The following is a 23,024-nucleotide window of genomic DNA, read 5'->3' as shown; positions in this document are numbered from 1 at the left end:
GGGTGAATGTGCAGAGTGCATTTCCCTGGGTTGCAGAACCAAGAGCTAGAGGGCGGACGTTTAGGGTTCTGTAGAAAGAGGAACGGTTAAAGTGTGAATACGTTTAAAGCAAGAAGGATGGGATTTAATGGGAACTTGGGGGGGGGGGGGGGGACTCATTTTCCAGCCAGTGAGTGATGAGTGTTTGAAATGAGCTGCTAGAGGATGTAGTTGTGGCACATTACAACATTTAGAGTACGTAGTCGGAAACATGTTTTTTAACGGGCCAATCGGGGCAAGTGTGACCAGCGTAGATGAGAATCTTGCTCCGCATTAACCAGTTGAACCGAAGGATATCTTTATACCATGACTCAAAGTAACAATTGTGTCGCTCCCCACTGATGCAATGTGACGCTCGTATCTCACAGTGCTGGCGGCTGCACAGTCGCGCCCATTGATTCTGACATTCAGGCAAAACAAAACTTCGAAGGACAATTGTTTGAAATATTTATGCGTTGCCTGTCTTGGGCAAGGAGGTTCACTCGGCGAGTTTTACAATTATTAATAGGTAGATTCATAAAGAATAATACAAAATGTTTTGTTGGCAAAAACGACGTTTTCGGGGAACCATGGTCCAACAAAAAGGTGAATATTTTTAACCGTTCCCCCTTCTACAGATGCCTCTTGATGAGAATTTCAAACAGGATTACAAACACCCAGATTTAGATCGCCCATCCGGATGAAAATAAAGTGAGAAAACCAGGAAACAGCGCGCTCCCTCACCTTTCGATGCAGCCAGGAAACCATCTGAGTATCTTTCTCTTAGACAAAAGCAGCGAACTATAAACACGATAAACTCTAGAGATGCTGGAATCTAAAGCAACACGCAAAATAACCGAGAAACTCTGCAGGTTAGCAACATCAATGGAAATAAACGGACAGTCGACCTCTCGGACCGAGGAAACGGGCATGCGCGTTAAAACAAAGTCCGTAAATGCACGGGAGTTCTAGACTTGCCGATATGGAAAAACAACCTAAATTTAAAAACGGTTATATCCAGCGTTCGCTGTTCGTGTTTTTGATGCTGTTAACTCTGACACTGGTCTTTCTAACCCTGCAGAATACAAAGGTGTGTATAATGGTGAAAGTAAAATGCTCAGTGAAAAGCAGTTCCTGACCATCGTTTGAAGTGATTGTGTTTAAACGAGTGCGCGTCTCTTGTTGAGCACCCGTTTTACAGGGAAATGATTAAAATGATCACAATCTGTTGCTCATCGCTCCTCTTCTCCTTCTACTGGCAACTCAAGACTTTAACCCATGCTCTCTTTCACCATCCTGTCCGCTCGGACACGCAAACTGTTGGTGCAGTTTGGGTACATCGTCGTTTTCGCTCATTACCAACCCTGCAAGTAGACACGGGTATCGGCTGTGCCTTCCCACTTTCTCCCCTTCAACTGTGGATCTACACACAGAGCAACGGAGAAATGATTAAGCTGCGCCTTCATAGCGTTGAAACGGCTATTTTAAATCAGTTTTTACTAAACTATAAAAGTTTATTTACATCATCAGGTACAAACATTCAGTATTTACAAGACAGTAAGTATACTCAGATCAAAATGTGGTTACTACCGTCTATAAAACCGTCAATACCCCGTGTCGTGGGGGCACCGTTCAAGGAAGTTTCTCATTGTACCGCGTGCTCCCTCTCCAAGAACAGCCGGGAGCGAACAAATCCTCAGAAGAGGGGCACGGGGCGGGCAATCTGCCTGGGCAGTGTCTTCCATTTTCAGCCGCTTCGACACATAAATGGCCAACTTGGCCAGGCCCATGAGCATTCCCACCCCCTTCCGAACTGGGTGCCAGTAGATGAGGAACGCGGAACTAAAGTGCAGCGAGAACCTCAGCAGCAGCCCCTTGAGAAACTAACAGAGAGGCAGCAACCTCCCCCGTTCCGGGTACGCGTGGTTCACTGACTGTTCCCGTCTACAGAGTGGACAGGTGAACCTGCTCAGAAACCTGTTGTGCGGTACTGCCCGATACACCTTCCACCCCAGCTCCCCAATGTACAGTCCTTGTGACTGGTGTCCTCGGGTGTATTTAAATAGCAAACGACCAGAATTTGAAATATAACCTGTTCCTTCTGATTTTTTATTGTTACGTTCAGCCAGTAATGGAATTGGGAACAATGGTGAAGTATAGTTGACCCAACGAATCGATGTCCATAGATCTCCCACTGCCCAGTTTTCGGCAGAAATGGAGTTTAGCAATCTCTACGGTTGGAACTTGTTTCTTTAATTAGAGCCATTATGGATACAAATCGTACTGCTGTCCACGGGTGCTCTGCATGCCCTGACAAAGCGTTCTGTTCAGCACTGACAGTGAGCATTAACAGTTCACCTGACCTGTAGTGGGGCACAGTGGACAATCCCACTTTGCTGCATAGGCTGATCTAACAGAATCTTTGAACAATGTTCAGGAGTGAGAATGACTCTTTGTTTTCACTTCATTAACTGTGGATAATGCGAAATTCAGTTCCTCCTTTAGTTAGCTTCGGGCGCTGAGTGGATAAATTCACTGTATAGGAATAAATTGTAAGCATTTTTATTAATTTAGTTTATCTCTTGTTTTTAGATATCATGCTAGAAAGTGTTAGGTAGAGCCTTTCTCACTAAAGTATACACTCAGTGGCCATTTTATTAGGTACAGGAAGTGTGAGTGTATTTTCATAATCTTCTGCTGCTGGTGCTCTTCTGCACACCGCTGTTGTAATCCACGGGTATTTGAATTACTGTCACCTTCCTGTAAGCTTGAACCAATCTGGCCATTCTCCTCTGACCTCTCTTATTAACAAGGTGTGTTCACCCACAGAACTGCATTAACAAGGTGTACATGTGTACCTAATGAGGTGGCTTCTGAGGGCGTGTATAATGCTGTGAACACTAGATAATAATTCTGTGATTAGAACTATGTTTTCTAATGATTCTCGACTTGATAATGAACATGAAAAAATGTGGGTGTGATGATGTTAAAAAGTATATTCATTAATGTTGTTGCTTTCCGTAGTTCAAGCAATTTTCAACTTCCAGAGGAAAGCCCAAAAATCCAGCTCCGAAAAGTAATTCCACAACACAGCAGGAAGGGAAAACGGAGGAGATCGATTGGGTACACAGGCTGGTGAAGATTGGCTATCAGTATCACAGCTTCACTCCTGAAGAAAGATTGGAGGGTTCAGCCTTGATGAAACTGATTGAATGGCCAAAGCCTCCCAATGCTGAAGTTCCCTTTCAGAAAAGCAGTGACCCATCACATACTTGCTTTGTTATTTTAAATTCTGAAAAGACTTTCTATGTGGGAGATCAGTTACAGGTGATGGTGCGTATGTACGATTTTGAAGGAAATCCAAAGCAATACGGGGGTGACTATCTCCAAGCCCGGATCCACACTCCAGAGTTGAAAGCTGGTTCAGCAGGAACGGTTATAGATCATCAGAATGGATTTTACTATATAAATTTTAATTTATCCTGGGCGGGAAAAGTCCAAGTGTCTGTTTCGTTGGTTCATCCCAGTGAAGGGATCCAAATATTAAAAAGGCTACGTGAAGAACGACCAGATAGAGTGTATTTGAAATGTACTTTCAAAGCTGGGGATGTTTCCGAGACTACAGTATGCAGTCTGTTTTTGCCTGAAACTAAACCACTCTGCAATTTTACTGATCTCAGGGCAGGGGAGCCCTGGTTCTGTTACAAACCAAAGAAGCTTTCCTGTTCTTCTCACATAAATTATGCTACAGGAGGATATGCAAAGAATGTTATAATTGGAGAAGAAAGACGGTTTTTTCAAAGGTTACGTACATTTACTTTTTTTGAAATTCAAAGTCAAAATGTGTTTAATATCAAAGTATGTATATGATATACAACCCTAAGATTCATCTCCGTACAGACAGCCACATAACAAAGTAACCCAATAGAACCCATTAAAAAATGACAAACACCCAATGTGCAGAAAAATAACAAATCATGCAAACACTTGAAGTTCCTGAAATAAGTCCACAGCCACAAAGCCAGTCATCACTGCAGCCAATTAGTTGCAGGGCACAGTGTCAGTGAGGCGAGTTGTACTGGCCTGCCCCTCACCTCCAGCCCTGACACCCTGACCTTTTTAATTTGGCCTGGCGTTTAAACTGTGCAAGCCTCAGGTCATTCCTCGCTCTTTTGTCAGGGCCCCTCCAGATCGATACGCTCTTTGGTCTGGACTCCACCTCCTCAATTCAGCCTGTACCGAGCCCTTCCAATTAGGTCCGGCACTTAAATTGTTCAAACCCCAGTCCTGCCATGGGTCTGCATGTCTCACCTTGGTTCTGTCACTTCGAATCATCTCCAAGTCTGCTCCAGGTACCACTGCCTTGATTTGCCTCATAAATGCCATGTCACAACCGCCCTGCACCTTCGAGGCTTCAGTTTACACTGCAAGGGAAGTTATAATCTATTGATTGCAATGTTCATTTTCCGCAAAAAGTGTTAATAATGACTTATTTAATAGTTTTTTTAAAGAGCAAACACAAGGAAATCTGCAGATGCTGGAAATTCAAACAACAAGACACAGAAAATGCTGGTGGAACACAGCAGGCCAGGCAGCATATATAGGGAGAAGCGCTGACGACGTTTCGGGCCGAGACCCTTCGTCAGAAACGTCGACAGCGCTTCTCCCTATAGATGCTGACTGGCCTGCTGTGTTCCACCAGCATTTTCCGTGTCTTGTTATTTAATAGTTTTGTTTGTTTTGTTTTGTGACAGGCAAATAGACACTGTACTTCACCTGTGTTGTCTTGTTATTTTGTTATTGCCATTTTTCAGTATTTTCTGGGTTTGTTTCTGATTTGTATCTAACCTACGCTGTTTGTTGCTTTGAATTTCCATTCATTTTGTTTCTACATTTAGAGTTCTAATTCATTTAAGAAGTTTCAGTTGCTCCAGTTTGCTGGTGCTGGTTGTTAGGTTTAATTACTATAAATTATCTCTATGCTGGTAGGAGAATTCAGGGAAGATTTGATAAATATCTGAAAAAAACAGGTAAAAGGACAGCAAGAGAGACAATAGACAATAGACAGTAGGTGCAGGAGTAGGCCATTCGGCCCTTCTAGCTAGTACCACCATTCACTATGATCATGGTTGATCATACACAATCAGTACCCTGTTCCTGCCCTCTCCCCATATCCCTTGACCCCGCTATCTATAAGAGCTCTATCTAACTCTCTCTTGAATGCATCCAGAGATTTGGCCTCCACTGCCTTCTGGGGCAGAGCATTCCACATATCCACCACTCTCTGGGTGAAAAAGTTTTTCCGCATCTCTGTTCTAAATGGCTTACCCCTTATTCTTAAGCTGTGGCCTCTAGTTCTGGACTCACCCATCAGCGGGAACATGCTTCCTGCCTCCAGCGTGTCCAATCCCTTAATAATCTTATATGTTTCAATCAGATCCCCTCTCATCCTTCTAAATTCCAGTGTATACAAGCCCAGTCGCTCCAATCTTTCAACATATGACAGTCCCACCATTCCGGGAATTAACCTTATGAACCTACTCTTCACACCCTCAATAGCAAGAATGTCCTTCCTCAAATTTGGAGACCAAAACTGCACACAATAGTCCAGGTGGGGTCTCACCAGGGCCCTGTACAGCTGCAGAAGGACCTCTTTACTCCTGTACTCAATTCCTCTTGTTATAAAGGCCAGCATGCCATTAGCTTTCTTCACTGCCTGCTGTACCTGCATGCTTGCTTTCATTGACTGATGTACAAGAACACCTAGATCTCATTGTACTTCCCCTTTTCCTAACTTGACTCCATTTAGATAGTAATCTGCCTTCCTGTTCTTGCCACCAAAGTGGAAAACCTCACATTTATCCACACTTTACTGCATCTGCCATACATTTGCCCACTCACCCAACCTGTCCAAGTCACCCTGCATTCTCATAACATCCTCCTGACATTTCACACTGCCACCCAGCTTTGTGTCATCAGCAAATTTGCTAATGTTACTTTTAATCCCTTCATCTAAATCATGAATGTATATCATAAACAGCTGCGGTCCCAGCACCGAACCTTGCGGTACCCCACTGGTCACAGCCTGCCATTCCGAAAGGGACCCATTAATCGCTACTCTTTGTTTCCTGTCAGCCAGCCAATTTTCAATCCATGTCAGTACTCTGCCCCCAATACCATGTGCCCTAATTTTGCCCATTAATCTCCTATGTGGGACTTTATCAAAAGCTTTCTGGAAGTGGAATTGCTCCAAGAACTGGCATAGGCTTGAAATATGAAATGAAATATGAAATTGTTTCTTTCTGTGTTGTAAGAAAAGATCTAAAAATGATCTACCATTTTTCTGCCTCCTGTATAACTGCTTTATTTTCCTTTGCAGTCTTTGTCATCCTCTGCTTGCTTTCAAATATATTTGCAACGTCAGTAAATATGGTTACACTACATTCAGTCCCTCTTCCTAAACAACTTAAATTCAATGGAATGTACTGTCACTCTGTCTGTACCACTGATGTGTTAGAGGTTGCCAACCAAAGTGATTCATTATCCTGACTGTTAATTAGTTGGTCCTCATTACATAATCTATAATATGACATATATAATTAGGTACTTGCATTGTGTGATAACCTTTTATCAAATAACATCTGGAAATCCAAATACACAATTCTTGGTCTCCATTCACCCAGGGCAAGCCCTCTTCTCATTGTTACCATCAGGAAGGATGCCTGAAGCCACACACTCAGTGGTTCAGGAACAGCTTCTTCCCCTCTCCCATCAGATTTCTAAATGGACAATGAACCCATGAACACTACTTCACTTTTTTATTATTTCTGTTTTGCACTTTTTAAATATATATACTTTCTGTAATTGATTCATTTTTTCCTATGTTTATCATGTATGAAGTTATACTGCTGCCACTAAGTTAACAAATTTCATGATATATGCTGATGATATTAAATCTGATTCTGAGCATTCTGCAGTGACTTCTGACATCATGGGGAAAATTCTGTAACCTGTTGATAGATGTTGCACTAAGTGTCTATTACTTGCTTCCTGAATTCTCTTTTCTTTAAATGGGGTTGTATTTATGCTTCTGTAAACCATTAGGCTTTTCCAGAATCTGGGGATATTGGAAAGTCGGGATCAATATCTTCACTATCTCTGCATCCACTTAGAACACAGAACAGTATATCTGAGGAAATGGTCCTTCAGTGCACAATGTTCCTTCCATTCCCTGACTGTTCATGTATCTGTATAAGTGACTCTTAAATGTTGCCTTCATAAAACATAGCAGAACATACAGCAGAAGAAAAAGTCTTTTAACCCACAATGTTGCACTGAACCAGCAAAAAGCAAATGAAAGACTCCTGAACATTAATCTCTCCATGTCCATATCCCTCCAACTTCCTCACATTCACGTGCCTATCCAAACGTCTCCTAAAAGCCTCTAATGTATTTGCCTCTACCACTATACCAGGAAGTGCATTCCAGGCATCCACAACTCTCCGAGTAAAAATACTTGCCCCTCACATCCCTCTTGAATGTACCCCCTCTCACCTCAATGCATGTCCTCTGGTATTAGGCATTTCAACCACGGGAAACAGATACTTTCTCCACTCTATATATACCTCTCATAAGCTATTAAACCTCTTTCAGATCTCCCCTCAGCCTCCAGCACTCAAGAAAACTGCCACCTCTCCTGGCACTTACAGCTCTCTGTAAGAAATGTTTCTTCTTTAGTTGCTTTAAATTTTTCCCCATCTCACCATCAACTTTGACTAACTATACCTCTCTTCATTTTATATTCTATAATGTCACATTTCAGCCTCTGACATTCCAGGAAAAGCAGTCCAAGTTTATCCAATCTCTCCTTATTGCGACAAAGACTCTCGCCGAAGGGTTTCAGCTTGAAACATCAACAATACTTTTTTCCATAGATGCTGCCTGACCTGCTGAGTTCCTCCAGCATTTTATGTGTGTTGCTTACCTATTGCTAATACTCTCTATTTTTAAATAATACAATTTATTTGTGTCACTAGTTTGCCAATCTTGTAATAAATGCTGCTTGGGTTCAGATAAAGTCTCTTTCATTTTGGCCACTTACCATTTTTCTCATTTTTATTTGGAGGGCACGTCTTGTGTTTGCTTTTCTGTTTTTGTCCATCTTCTGAACATGCTGCTTATCATTATGCATTTGTTTCCTTGCTCAATTCCTCAACTTCACAAATTTCCCCTCAATTGGACCATAACTATGTCAGTAGACCCCATAGTATCCTAGGTATTTTATTTTCCAACATAAACTCAAACAAGTCTATCCAGGTGAAAAGGTCCCTTTCTCTCCATTTGCCCACAGAAATTGATGGCAACGTTGCACTTGTTCCATAATGGCATGCAAGCCACAAACCTAAACAATGTGCCTGCAAAGAGAACTATTTTTCTTCACGACCAGTGACAAACAAGGCTGCATCATTGCCCCAAAGCTTTTCTCAAGCCCCTTGTGTTTCACCCCACTGCCAACAATGGAGCTAATCCAATCTGTCATGGCTGGGTATGTTGCAAAAGCCCCTTACAAGTATTAGTGACAATTTTTTTTTCTAACTGAATTCCTGTCTGGTTTCTCTGAGACAAAGCATGGAGGGTATGCTGAAACTTCCTCGAGGCTGACTTTCAATGTCTATCCTAATTCACTGAGTCATCCAGTTCCTCTGCCACCCCTTTTTATTGCTGAGCATGTCTGTAATTCAAATGCAGAGTGATCACAATATCATTAATTAATATGCCAAATTGGCAATGCCAAATATTACACCTATCCCTATGTACAAGAACAATCAACATGGAAGGCAAAGAAAGCACTCAAAATTTAGTATGGCTCAATCTTTACTAATACTTGGATCAGCTAAATTTTAGACATTCAAATAATGCTTATAACTCTCAATAATCTTGCATCTATTAGCTTGCTACCTGATACATTCAATCATAGAACTCAGCAGCAGACTTGGAAACTATTCAATTGAAATAAACTGGCCAGGCTGACTGACATTGTTGTCATGAATATCTATTTACAGTCTGTACCTCGCAGTTTAATTACCATAGGTCGTTTCTCACAGCAGCTGCCAGTTGTTAATACTTTGATCAGTCACTCAGTACTGATGTGACATTCCTCCAGTTAAACTGTTGGCATTTCTGGAGAATTTCACAGACCATGAACTAACCTTGTGTGCAGTCACTGTCCAGTCTTATGTTTTGGGTCGAGTCTCTGCAAAAGTTCGGTTTAAGATTGGGACTACATGGGTGCAGAGTCTCGACCCCAAATATCAACCATTCATTTGGCTCCTCATTTCCTGTCCCAGCAAGTTCTTCCAGAAGATATTTTCTTTCTCCACATTCCAGTACCTATAGTTACTTATGACTTCTTGCTGTTTTAACCCTTTTTTCCACAATCATCGGTTCATATGAAGTTGGCCTTAGATACATCCCACCAAGTTCTTAGATACTGGCCAGAAGCAGCTGAAGTTATTTTCCAATTGAGATGGATTGAATTATGAAGGGCTTAAAAGTGTGAATAAGAAGCACATCTTCTCTTGGCAGAGGATATAGATTTAAAGTAGTTGCTAAGACAATTAGTAAAGATCTGAGCAGAAGTTCCTTCACGTAAGAGTTGATGTGCACACAGAATTGTGACATTCAATGTTGCACACCCAATCCTAGAAGTTGATGCAAGGCAAATTATGAAAACATTAGGTAGGAACTAGGAGAGTTAATTGGGAACAGCTGCTTTTGAGCAAGTCCACATCTGACATGTGGTTGGTCCTTAAAGACCAACTGCATAGAGTACAGGACAGATACTGTCTATTCTGGTCAGAAGGAAGGACAAGATGGCAAGATAAGAAAACTTTAGATATTGAGAGAGGTGTTGAATTTAGACAAGAAGAAAAAGAGGAAGTACTTGTATGTAAAGCTTAGGAATCTATAATCAAGCAGAGCCCTTAAGGATTACAAAAGAAGACAGAAAAGAACTGAAGAAGGGAATTGGGAAAGCCAGGAGGGGCAATGAAAAGTCCTTGACAAGCAGGATTAAAAACAATTCCAAGGCATTCTATACATACAGTGAGAGCAAGAGGATAACCAGGGAGAAGGTGGGACCACTCAAGAATAAAGCGGTGGGGGTGAAGGGATGTCTGCCTGGATGCGGAGGATATGGGTGAGGCTCTTAATGAGTATTTTACATCAGTATTTGCCAAGGTGAAGGGCATGGGAGACAGGGAGATCAGTGCTGAGAGTATTGATATGACAGAGCATTTTGAGGTAAAGGAGGATGTGGTTTTGGATCTCTTAAAGACCATTAAAGTGGATAAGTCACAGGGTTTGATGGGATACATCCAGGGTTATTGAAAGAGGCAAAAGAAGAAATTACTGTGGACTTGAACAATGTCTTCAAGTCTGCTAAGCAACAAGCAAGGTAACAGAGGACTGGCAAACAACTAATATCCTTCCATTATTCAAAAAGGGAAATTGAGATAATTCTGGAAATTATAGACCAGTGAATCTCACATCAGTAGTAAGCAGGTTACTGGGAGGAATTCTTTAGGTATAGGGTTTATGACCATTGGAGAACCATAGCCTAATTAGGGAGAGCCAGCATTACTTTGTGCAGCTAAGTCACGTCTTACTAACTTGATTGAATTTTTTTGTACTGGGACCTCTCTCTTTGTTATGTTATGACCTAAACAAAAATGTAGATTGGTGGGTTAGTAAGTTTGCAGATGATAAGAAGATTGGTGTTGCGGTGGATAGTGTAGTTGACTGACAAAGAAAACAACAGATAAATAGATAGATACTTTATTGATCCCAGAGGAAATTACAGTGTCGCAGTAGTATGACAAGTGCACAGGTATACAAATATTAGAAGAGAAGTAAGAAACAATAAATAAATAAGTTACCTCAAACAGTCTAACAGAAGGAGGTCATCATTTCCCCGGCTATAGGTTGACTCATTATAGAGCCTAATGGTCGAGGGTAAGAATGACCTCATATCACTCTATAAAGCAGCGCAGTTGTCTTAGTCATTTACTAAAAGTGCTCCTCTGTTCAGCCAAGGAGGCATGTAGAGAGTGAGAAACAATTGTCCAGAATATGCCAGGATTTTCCATAAGTTCTTTTGTTCTACCACAGTCTCCAGTGTGTCCAGTTTGACTCCAATAACAGAGCCAAGCTTCCTAATCAGATTATTGAGACTGCTAGCATCATTTGTGTTGATGCCATTGTCCCAGCACACCACAGTATAGCATAGAAGATCGTACTGGTGATAGCAGACTGGTAGAACAGGTGCATTTCTGCAGATGACTTGACATTGTGTTGTATCAAAAGTCAAAGGAATACAAGATAAACAAGAAGGGATATAAATCAGTTGCAGATATTGGTGAGAAAAGGCAGATGGAGTTTAAATTGCCTAAATGTGAAGTGTTGCACTTTGCGAGGTCTAATGCAAAGGGAAAGCACACTATTAAGGGCAAGATCCTTAACAGTGCCAAAGAAACAGAAGTATCTTGTGGTCCCAGTCCATTGCTTCCTGAAAGTGTCTACACAGGTTGATACGATGGTTAAGAAGGCATATGGCATGCTTGCCTTTATTAGTCAAGGCATTAAGTTCAAAAGTCAGCAAGTTATGTTGCAGCTTTATAAAACTCTAGTTAGGTCACATCTGGAGTATTGCATAGTTTCGGTTGCTCCATTATAGGAAGGATATCGAGGCTTTGGAGATGGTGCACAAGTCATTTACCAGGATGCTAGGCAGGTTGCTTTTTTTCTTGGAGCAGCGAAGGCTAATGAGAGATCTGACAGAAGTTTATAAGATTATGAGAGGCATAGATAGAGTAGACACACGGCGCCTTTATCCCAGTGTTTAAGTATCTAATACCAGACAGCATACATTTAAGGTGAGAGGGGGAAATTTCAAAGGAGACGTAAGGGTCAGGTTTTTTTTTTACAGAGTGGTGGTTGCATGGAATGTGCAGCCTGGGGTGGTGGCAGAGGCAGACACATTAGGACTTTTAGGAGACGTTTAGGTAGGCACATGAATATGAGGACAATGGAAGGATAATGAAAATGTGTAGGCAGAAAATATGTACTTAGTCAGCCACTTGATTACTAATGTAATTGGTTTAGCTAAACATTTTGGACCAAAGGGCCTGTTCCTGTGCTGTTTTATGTGATTACACTAAGTAGCTCCTTTGACTGGTATGAACCGTATGGATGTGAATAATCTGAATGGAGCAATGCTACAGCACTGATAATCCTCAAGTCTAATGTAATGGTTCTTATCTAGAGTCTGATCCTTTAATAAAAGATGAATTTCCTTTAGTAGCAATAACATCTAATGTGCAAGGCAAGTTGGAATGCACTGGGTTTGCTGAGTTATATCTTTGAAACTATTATAGAGATTGAGTTTAAAGCCAAAATTTTGGAGGCTACATTAATTGCATTGAGCTAGGTTGGAGAAATAGAATAGTTAAGGACTTTCTTCAAACTGTCTCCTGAATATTTTACATTGAACATGTGACTTAATCTATGGTATTGGTATTTGCAGTGGTGTCAACATCAAGAGACCCATATTACCCTGTGGCATTGGTCATGTAATCGTAAAGCCGTCCCCACGACAAAGTAAGATCATTTATAATCATAACTAATAAACTGATAGTTTGGTATTTTAGAGAAAATATAAATAGAATAATGGAGTAGTTCCTTGGCATAAGTATTGCAGATTTTTCAAATAAAATACAGGTCCACAATCCCTTATCTGAAATCCCTGGGGCCAGTTGCATTTCAGAATTCAGAATTTTTTTGGATTTCAGAATCCCTCTTTATGGGCTCCGGGACCCTCCATGGATACCAAAAAAACACATATGCTCAAGTCCCTTATTTAACCTGTCTCAGTACAGGTGGACTTTAGGACCCAGTGGAGCTCCGGACCTATACACATTCTCCCGTATACTTTAAATCATCTCTAGATTACTTATAATACCTAATACAATGTAAATGCTATGTAAATAGTTGTTATACTGTATTGTTTAGGGAATAATGACAAGAATTTTTTTTTATTTCCAACAAAATCATTCAATAAAACAAAAATATACAGCTTCAAATGAACCAAATCAAACACATTGTAAATGACTTATTGGAATAAATGTAGAACATCACTGTCACTATAAAACTTCAGTAACTTGTCTTTCTGTTTCTTTAAATCATATACAGCAGTAGTTCCGACACTATATTCTTCACCATATTCACCATATTCTTTCTTCACTGATGCACCATGATCAAGCTTCTGCAATAACTCCACTTTCTGTGTTATTGATAATGATAGATGCTTCCTTCTCTTTTTCTCATTGTTACCCATAGGAGTATCTGCAGCTCTTTTTGACATTTTCACAGTGAAATTAAACACAAAGTCAACAGTGAACACAACATATCAGCGAACAGCAAATGCATGTGTAACCAGTACGAGCGCTGAGCCACAACTGGCGTCTGGCGGCCTCTGCTTGTGCTGTCACGTCACACCTGAGTGACGTCAGCTGTTGGTGAAAAAACACTTTGGTTTTCAGAGCTTTTTGGATTTCAGAATTTGGAATAAGGGATTGTGGACCTGTATAACTTAACAGTGTACATATTTATTTTTGGAATTACATAAACATCAGCTATATATCCTTTTAAAACTATAACTTATTCAGCAAAATGTACAGTTTTGTTGGGTTAAAATTGATCCAGAATTTTACACTGAATATATTTATCAATTTATCAATGATGATGGACCATCATCAAACATACACTAAGTCTGAGCATTTCTGCCAGATCCGCCCCCCCCCCCCACAGCAACAGCAGCAATAAATAAAATTGGTGACTTATTCCACAGGAAATGAAATAGGTTAGAACTAGTGGTCAGCCAGCTACTAATCACTGCTGTAATGCACAAATTGTAGATGAGAGAATTACCAGTAATCTTAAACAATTTTGTCCATTTATTATTCATAATGTAACATTTCATAAATAAGGTGGTGTACCATTTGCTCTTGGTGCAGATATAGTATTGCAATTAATCAATGTTCCCTCTAATTTGGAATGTGCGCAAAATTCTTGTGCTGTGCAATTTTTTGCCCAGAGACAATAACATGTGCACTAAATAATTAAATCATTTCTTCAATATAAACAGTATAAATGAGCCAGTTCTGAAATCTGCAAACAAATCAAAAACTCCACATTGTCAACACCATCTGCATCAGAATCCAGTAAAGGAAATGTGATCGTGTACGATCGTGAAATATACATAACATGCCAATGAGATAGAGGGTGACCATTTGTTGTGCGTAATTTAAATTCCTTTGTGTGCTACTGGCAAAAGGTGTGTACACACACAAACACACACACACCCCCACCCACCCACCCTAGAGGGAACATTACAGTTAATATCTAATTAGTTTTGTAGATTGAGGCATCTGGGTCCGATTTTTGAATAAACTACTTTCCAAGTTTATATTTGCTTCCTTAAAAACAGTCTGGAACTCTGCTATCAAATTGAGAAATGTAAAGCAAGTTGATCTTATTTATGGCCTGCCACTGCCCTACCTTTCCCTGCACTATCTCATAGTTGAAACAACATATTCAAACAGTATTCACAGGCTCTTTTTCCTGTGGGCCAAATATTCTGTCCCTAGGGATTTATTCTGGAAATCATCTGCATGATTTTTTTTCCTGAGGATGTGGAATATTGATATTAAACATTACAGATTGAAACATATTTGGGTATTAGTTGGACTTGTGATATGGTAATGCAAATACACACTGAAAATTCTGCAGTTTTAGCTGTGAAAAGAGATGACCACAGATACTAGGACATGGAGCAAAATGATAAGTTGCTGGAAGAACTTGGTGGGTAGAGCAGTATCACTGGAGGCAAAAGAGATGCCTGACATTTTGTGTTGAGAGCGTAAAAAAGTATAGCATAGGAAAAAGCCGTTGGGCCCAAAGCGTTATGCCAAACCGATTAAATTAGTAATCAAACGGCCAACTAAACTAATCTCTGCCTGCTGACACAACATTATTAATGTCTTGTTTGGGTTTTTCCAGGGGTTCATCTCCTTTCTACGTAAGTTAAAACTCCTCATTTCAGAAAGTAATGGCAGCCTAGCATATTTTTTATCTCCATGTGTCTCACTTTACGTTCAGCCACAGATCTCAGGCAATGTGTTCGGGGCAAGCCAGTGGTATCACCGTCTGGCTTTTATTTTAAGAACTGGTGGATATCGACAACCTGTAATATTCGTCACTTTACCACTCCTGCAAAAATTACAAAGTGCCTTCGTGGGAAAAAAGTTCATCTGTTTGGAGATTCTACAATACGCCAGTGGTTTGAATACCTGACAGCTTTCCTTCCAGGTTAGTTTGATTCATCATTTGATCTTTGTAACAATGTTTCTCTGGCGCATTTAAATATAAAATGGAAATAAGACAGGACATAATTGCACTACTCTTGTAGAACTTAGAAACAAGATGGGGAGGGTCAATCTCGTGGGGATGTGAATAGGCTTCCCTGTTGTCAGCACAAACCTGAGCAGGTGTGCAAAGAAATTGCTCTGTTTTCTTTTGTACATTGGTTCTTTGTCAGTCTTTGTTTATGTATAGTTTTCATAAATTCTACTGTATTTATTTTCCTGCAAGAAAATTAATCTCATGGTGACATATACATACTTTGATGATAAATTTACTTTGAACTATGATTGAATTGAATTTACTTAAATCTTACATCCATCCCATGTGAGGGAGTGAAAATCTTTGTGTTATGACTCCATCGCAATGTACAGAAGTAAATTTATAAGTCGCCCAGCTTGTAGAAAGAAGCTGTCCCATAGCCTGTTGGGCCTGGCTTTAATGCTGTTGCAGCATTTGCCAGACGGAAGCAGCTGAAACAGTTTATGGTTGAGTTTCCCCAATGATCTTCCAGGCCTCCTTTACACACCTGCTGTTGTAAATGCCCTCAATGGAGGGAAGTTCACATCCACAATTGTGCTGGGCTGTCCGTACCACTCTGTGTGGTACCCAGTGATCAGGGTTGGTGCAGTTGCCACACCAGGCATTGATACAGCCAGTCAGGATGCTCTAAATGGTGCCCCTGAAGAAGGTCTTGAGGATTTAGGGACTCATGCCAAACTTCTTTAGTCGCCTGATGTTCAAGAGATGCTAACTGGTGGGGTACGAGGAAGTGTAATGGAACTAGGAGTACAGATGCTTGGTTCATTCCAAACAGCATCACAAATAGACAGTGTTGAAAAAGACGTTTAGCACAGGCTGTCATCAGTCAGGGTATTGAGCATAGGAGTTTGGACATTATGTTGCATTTGTATAAGCTGTTGGTGAGACTACACTTGGAGTTCTGTGTAGAGAGTTGATCACCTTGTGTGTAAAACTGTATCACACTAAATGTTGAATTGACTGCATTGGTTGCTATGTGGTTGATAACAGGGTAACTTAACTGGCTGCTGTGAAGTGCCCTATTGTGGATGAGCAATGGTAGGAGAATGCCAGGTTGGTGTGAGGCAGTGAACAGGCATCAGGAAGAATTTTACCAAATAAGTGGGAGGAATGTGATTAAGAGGAATGCTCTAAAAGCTGGCAGAGTCAACGGGCCAAAAGGCCAAATTCTGTGTCAGTAAAGATTATGAAATACAGAAACTCTGATAATCTGCCTATAGGAGCTCTCCAGGTTGCACAAGATCTGACGATGCAAATTCCCCCATAATTTTTAAAGCCTTTGTCACAGCAGCTATGTTAGTTGCAGAAATCCAAACATCTTCAGGAGTTATGGAAGTACTAATACATTCAAAAGGCAACAAGTCTTATTTTTTTTTAAAACTATTTTCATGCAAGTTCCCTACAGTAATTAATCAGATGCATTATCTTTAAGAATTTAGCTTCTGGCTTACAATGGGAGGCAACTTAATAGATTTACATTGTAAACTAACAAGGCTAGCTCTTCTATTGATACTTATAAAATCCTTCATCAAATAATATCACCTCCATTGAATCCAGTAGATGGTGGCGTGCACTGTCACAGCGGCCTCTCTGGATCCAGTCAAAGGTGTAATTGTTCATCCTCTGTCTTTTTTTTCCAATCACAAGACACTTTCCTGGTAAGTTCCTGGATTGAATGGAGCCTGACGTTGCAAATCATGTTGTTGCCCGGACTTGTCGAGTATTGTCATGGCAAAGGAGTGTGCGGTCCAGCAAATAGTGAAAATTATTAACTTGGACATTTTTATTGTGATAGAAACATAGAAATCCTACAGCACAATACAGGCCCTTTGGCCCACAAAGTTGTGCCAAAAATGTCCCTACCTTAGGAATTACTAGGGTTACCCATAGCCCTCTATTTTACTAAGCTCTATGTACCTATCCAAAAGTCTCTTAAAAGATCCTATTGTTTCTGCCTCCACCACCGTTGATGGCAGCCCATTCCACACACTCACCACTCTGAGTAAAAAACTTACCCCTGACATTCCTCTGTACCTATTCCCCAGCACCTTAAACCTGTGTCCTCTTTCGGCAACCATTTCAGCCCTGGGGAAAAGCCTCTGACTATCCATATGGTCAATGCCTCTCATTATCTTATACACCTCTATCAGGTCACCTCTCATCCTCCGTCGCACCAAGGAGAAAAGGCCGAGTTCATTCAACCTGTTTTCATAAGGCATGCTCCCCAATCCAGGCAACATCCTTGTAAATCTAATCTGCTCCCTTTCTATGGCTTCCACATTCTTCCTGTAGTGAGGCGACCAGAACTGAGCATAGTACTCCAAGTGGGGTCTGACCAGGGTCCTATATAGCTGCAACATTACCTCTTCTGATCACAAGACCCCGTTGGACATTGTGTTGTCAATGAGCCAGTGAACTGGGATTTGGAGTATTCTACATTGCCAGTGTTCATTGATAACACAGGCAGCAGTGGAACAACATTGCTTCAGTTGTTGCACAAAGCAGGTCCTCTTGTCCCAGTCTCAACTGCAGCAGCTGTCCGGAGGAGAAGACACCGAAGGTGATGTGGGAGGGAGCATTGTTCTCCAGTGTTCACTGAGTGGAAGGCAAGCTAGACTGCCTTCATCTGTGGCTGCACTAGTGCATAATGAGCTTGTTTTTGCAGAAACGTGGCTCAAAGGCAACATACCATGCTCAATCAATCTACACATCATCAGGCTGAAGTTACGTTATTTTTGTTGACACTCCTTTTCTGCTGACGTAACTGTCTGACCTGTGTGTAACTGTTGGCTGTGTTTCATTTGGCTATATTCATCTGTATGGTTGAATGATAGTGAAGCATAAAATTGAACTACTGTAAAGCCATCAATATTAATCAATGGATTTGAGACATTCTGACTGTGTACCATTGTAACTGCTCAAGGAAGACAAAAAAATGGTCATGTTAATCAACCTGATTAACATTGTTCATTTTTGACTTTTGGAAAAATTGGTTTATGGATATTCTCAGGAAAAGAACACTTATGTAATCCCTTTTTGACGCACCAAGCCCCTATTTCTCTCACTTATTTTAAACTTACCTGATTTATTGAAAATTGATTATAATAGTGTAAAATCTCCATACAAATGTGCAACATTTAGTTGTCCAGAAAATAAGCTAATAACACTGAAGTACCAGGTGTGCTGAATTATTGGGGTTTTGCTGCAATGTGAGAATTGTTAGAGCTTGGAATCTTCGGAGCAGCAGCTGACTTATTTACCTCAGCATACCCAACCTCAGTGCTCACGTGACCATAGTAGTTCTGCGGCTGCTCCAGACTAACCACTGGTTAATGGTAACTTGAATACATTGATGAAATGGGATTTAACAATTGTAACATTAGCAATGAAATTGAATGTCAAGGGGGGGGGGGGTGTAGATTATCTCCAAATGGAAATAGTCATAGGTTGGCACTTACCATATATAACGTGAGGAAACTAAATGGTAAAGGCTCCAGGATTCCACTGTGAGAAATGCCCCTCTTTATTCAGCTCTAACCTTGTGAGATAGTTAATTCAATGCCTCCCTTTGGAGTTATGTTGTTTAAAATGTCTATTCAATTTTCAAAAAAATTATCATCAGGATTGTGACTTAACAAGTTAAATATATTTTATTTAGGTCTTAAAATGTTTGATATTGGCAACCATATCAAGGCTGGCCCTCTGTGTGCTTTGGATGTGGAAAACAAGATTATGCTGGAATATTGTGCTCATGGTCCACCAATCCAATTCAGAAGTCTTTCAAGCCAGCATTTGTATTATATTTCAAACAAATTGAATGAAATTAAAGGAGGGAAAGATACAGTTATTGGCATTACCATATGTGCCCATTTCAACACTTTCCCAGTGGGAGTCTACATCAGAAGGCTGCAGTACATCCGGAGATCGATTCTGCAGCTGCTCAGCAGGAATCCAGATACAGTGATTGTTATAAAGACCGGGAATGCACGGGAAGCTAACCAAGATTACATTCTTAACTACAATGACTGGTTCTCTTATCAACTCGATGTATTGATGAGAAGAATATTTGCACACATGAATGTTGCATTTGTGGATGCGTGGGAAATGACCATAGCCCACTACCTGCCCCATAACATACACCCTCCACAAATTATTATAAAGAATGAAATAGATGTGTTTCTTTCATATGTGTGCCCTTCTGAAAAGGAATAAAGGTATTTGTTTACCATGCAAAGCAAAATCTACATAATGACATTGGAAATCTTAGATTTGTCTGTCTAAAATTGGTGCAATTTGAACCATAGAACCATAGAACACTACAGCACAGAAAACAGGCCATTCAGCCCTTCTAGTCTGTGCCAAAACTTTATTCCGCTAGTCCCATTGACCTGCACCCAGTCCATAACCCTGCAGACCTCTCCCATCCATGTATCTATTCAATTTATTCTTAAAACTTAAGAGTGAGCCCGCATTTAGCACGTCAGATGGCAGCTCGTTCCACATTCCCACCACTCTCTGAGTGAAGAAGTTCTCCCTAATGTTCCCCCTAAACCTTTCCTGTTTCACCCTAAAGCCGCGTCCTCTCATATTTCTCTCTCCTAATCTAAGTCGAAAGAGCCTACTCCCATTTACTCTGTCTATACCCCTCATAATTTTGTAAACCTCGATCAAATCCACGCTCATTCTTCTACACTCCAAGGAATAAAATCCTAACCAGTTCAATCTTTCCCTGTAACTCAACTCCTGAAGACCTGGCAACATCCTAGTAAATCTTCTCTGCAGTCTTTCAATCTTACTGATATCCTTCCTATAGTTAGGTGGCCAGAACTGTACACAATACTCTAAATTTGGCCTCACCAATGTCTTATACTACCTCACCATAACAACCCAATTCCTATACTCAATACTTTAATTTATGAATGCCAGGATGCCAAAAGCCTTCTTTACAACCCTGTCTACCTGTGACACCACTTTCAGGGAATTATGTATCTGAACTCCCAGATCCTTTTGTTCCTCCGCACTCCTCAGTGCCCTACCATTTACTGTGTATGTCCTACCTTGATTTGTCCTTCCAAAGTGAAACACCTCACACTTGTCTGCATTAAATTCCACCTGCCATTTTCTGGCCCATTTTTCCAGTTGGTCCAGATCCCTCTGCAAGCTTTGAAAGCCTTCCTCGCTGTCCACAACACCTCCAATCTTAGTGTCAACAGCAAACTTGCTGATCCAATTTACATTATCATCCAGATCATCGATATAGACAACAAACAACATTGGTCCCAGCACAGATCCATGAGGAACACCACTAGTCACAGGCCTCCAGTCTGAGAAGCAATCCTCCACTACCACTCTCTGTCTTCTCCCACACAGACAATTTCAAATCCAATTTACAACCTCTCCATGGGTACCTAGTGTCTGAACCTTCTAAACTAACCTCCCATGTGGGACCTTGTCAAAGGCCTTACTAAAGTCCATGTACAAAACATCCACAGCCTTTCCTTCATCTACTTTCTTGGTAACCTCTTCGAAAAACTCTACAAGATTCGTTAAACACAATCTACCACACACAAAGCAATGCTGACGATCCTTAGTGAGCCCTTGGCTGTCCAAATACTTGTATATTCAAACTCTCAGAACACCTTCCAATAATTTACCTACTACTGATGTCAGGCTCATTGGCCTGTAATTACCTGGTTTACTTTTGGAGCCTTTTTTAAACAACGGAACAACATAAGCTACCCTCCAATCCCCCGACACTGCACCTGTGGCTAAGGACATTTTAAATATTTCTGCCAGGGCCCCTGCAATTTCTACACTTGTCTCTGTCAAGATCCGAGGAATTATCATGTCAGGCCTGGGGGATTTATCTAACTTTATTTGCTGTAAGGCAGCAAGCACCTTCTCGTCTTTAATATCTGTATGTTCCATGACACTACTGCTTATTTCCCTTCCTTCCATATATGCTATGCCAGTTTCCTGAGTAAATAGTGATGCAAAATAACTGTTTAAGATCTCCCCCATCTCGTGAGGCTCCACACATAGACGATCACTCTAATCTTCTAGGAGACCAATTTTGTCCCTTACTATTCTTTTACTCTTAATATACTTGTAGAAACCTTTTGGGTTTACCTTCACATTATCTGCCAAAGCAACCTCATGTCTCCCTTTTGCCTTCCTGATTTCCTTCTTTAGTATTTTCTTTCATTTTCTATACTCTTCAAGTACCTCATTTGTTCTTTGTTGCCTATACCTGCTATACACCTCTCCATTTCTTAACCAGATTGTCAATATTCCTTGAAAACCAAGGTTCTCTATGCCTGTTAACTTTGCCTTTAATCCTGGCAGGAACATGCAAACTCTGCACTCTCAAAATTTCACCTTTGAAGGCCTTCCACTTACTGAACACATCCTTACCAGAAAACAACTTATCCCAATCCACTTCCTAGATCCTTTCTTACTTACACAAAATTGGCCCTTTTCCAATTTAGAACCTCAACTTGGGGACCAGACCTATCCTTACCCATAATTAACTTGAAACTAATGACATTATGGTCACTGGACCCAAAATGTTTGCCTGCAAATACTTGTCACCTGACCTGTCTGGTTCCCTAATAGGAGATCAAGTATTGCATCCTCTCTGGTAGGTACCTCTACATATTGATTTAGAAAACTTTCCTGAACACATTTGACAAACTCCAAGCCATCTAGCCCTTTTACATTGTGGGAGTCCCAGTCAATATGTGGAAAGTTAAAATCCCCTCCTATTACAACTTTCTGTTTCTCACATCGGTCTGCTATCTCTCTACAGATTTGCTCCTCCAATTCACTCTGACTATTGTGCGGTCTGTAATACAACCCTATAGTTTTTATTTGAAGATGAATTCAATGCATGAATTAATTTGTCACTGTAAACAAGTAATTTGTCATAAGTGATTTATTTTTGGGCATTCTGTACCAGAAGCTTCAATAAAAGTAATAGTGTTAACTTTGAAAGGTTAGGAATTTGGGTTTTGAACATCTGGGTCATCATCTTTGTGTCTTCATCTGTCACGTCAAAATTGAAGTTGCATAGGAGGGCTATTATATAAGGGGAATAATACCCAATCTATTGGAATACATTCATGACTTACAAAATAACAATTTATCAAGCAACTGATTATCATAATCCAAATTGCTTATTCTGTAAAGGATTCATTGAATATCAGAGAACTTGGGATTTGTTGATTTTGTGTCTTAAATTAGGTGCTTTTGAAGATTATCTTTATTGACATAGAAATTATTTGTTAATAATCATCTTGAAGCTAATATAGAATTAGACTGAAAGAATTCACAATGTTTAAAAACAGACCAGAGAACTGCTACCTGAGCGATGATAGATTAGATTCTGATATGGGTCTCTATTGTGGACTGAGAGTGGGAAGGGGCAGGGAGAGGGGAATCAAGGTTGGGAAAAGAGGAAGGGAGCACAAAGCACCAGAGACTTTCTG

At 40.5% G+C, this 23,024-nt stretch overlaps 1 protein-coding gene across 1 annotated transcript; it reads left to right on the top strand.

The window, feature by feature from the left end:
- Nucleotides 1–388: 388 nt before the first annotated feature.
- Nucleotides 389–22,994, top strand: LOC140727633 (NXPE family member 3-like). The gene is made up of 5 exons (XM_073045238.1): nucleotides 389–1,108; nucleotides 3,043–3,821; nucleotides 12,602–12,675; nucleotides 15,235–15,444; nucleotides 19,196–22,994. Exons 1-5 carry the CDS (start codon nucleotides 974–976, stop codon nucleotides 19,747–19,749), a joined length of 1,752 nt encoding a protein of 583 aa, XP_072901339.1. The 5' UTR covers nucleotides 389–973; the 3' UTR covers nucleotides 19,750–22,994.
- Nucleotides 22,995–23,024: the final 30 nt, after the last annotated feature.

The sequence above is a fragment of the Hemitrygon akajei genome, chromosome 5 (assembly GCF_048418815.1).
Source record: "Hemitrygon akajei chromosome 5, sHemAka1.3, whole genome shotgun sequence".
Lineage (NCBI taxonomy): Eukaryota > Metazoa > Chordata > Chondrichthyes > Myliobatiformes > Dasyatidae > Hemitrygon > Hemitrygon akajei.
This window is presented reverse-complemented; position numbering and strand designations above follow the sequence as displayed.

Bases quoted from the DNA above. Each gene is read 5' to 3' on its own strand.
- LOC140727633 (XM_073045238.1), top strand. From the start codon at position 974: ATGCACGGGAGTTCTAGACTTGCCGATATGGAAAAACAACCTAAATTT. The intron at 3,822-12,601 runs GTTACGTACATT...TGGTATTTGCAG, and splicing joins GAAAGACGGTTTTTTCAAAG to TGGTGTCAACATCAAGAGAC. The intron at 12,676-15,234 runs GTAAGATCATTT...CTTTACGTTCAG, and splicing joins AAAGCCGTCCCCACGACAAA to CCACAGATCTCAGGCAATGT.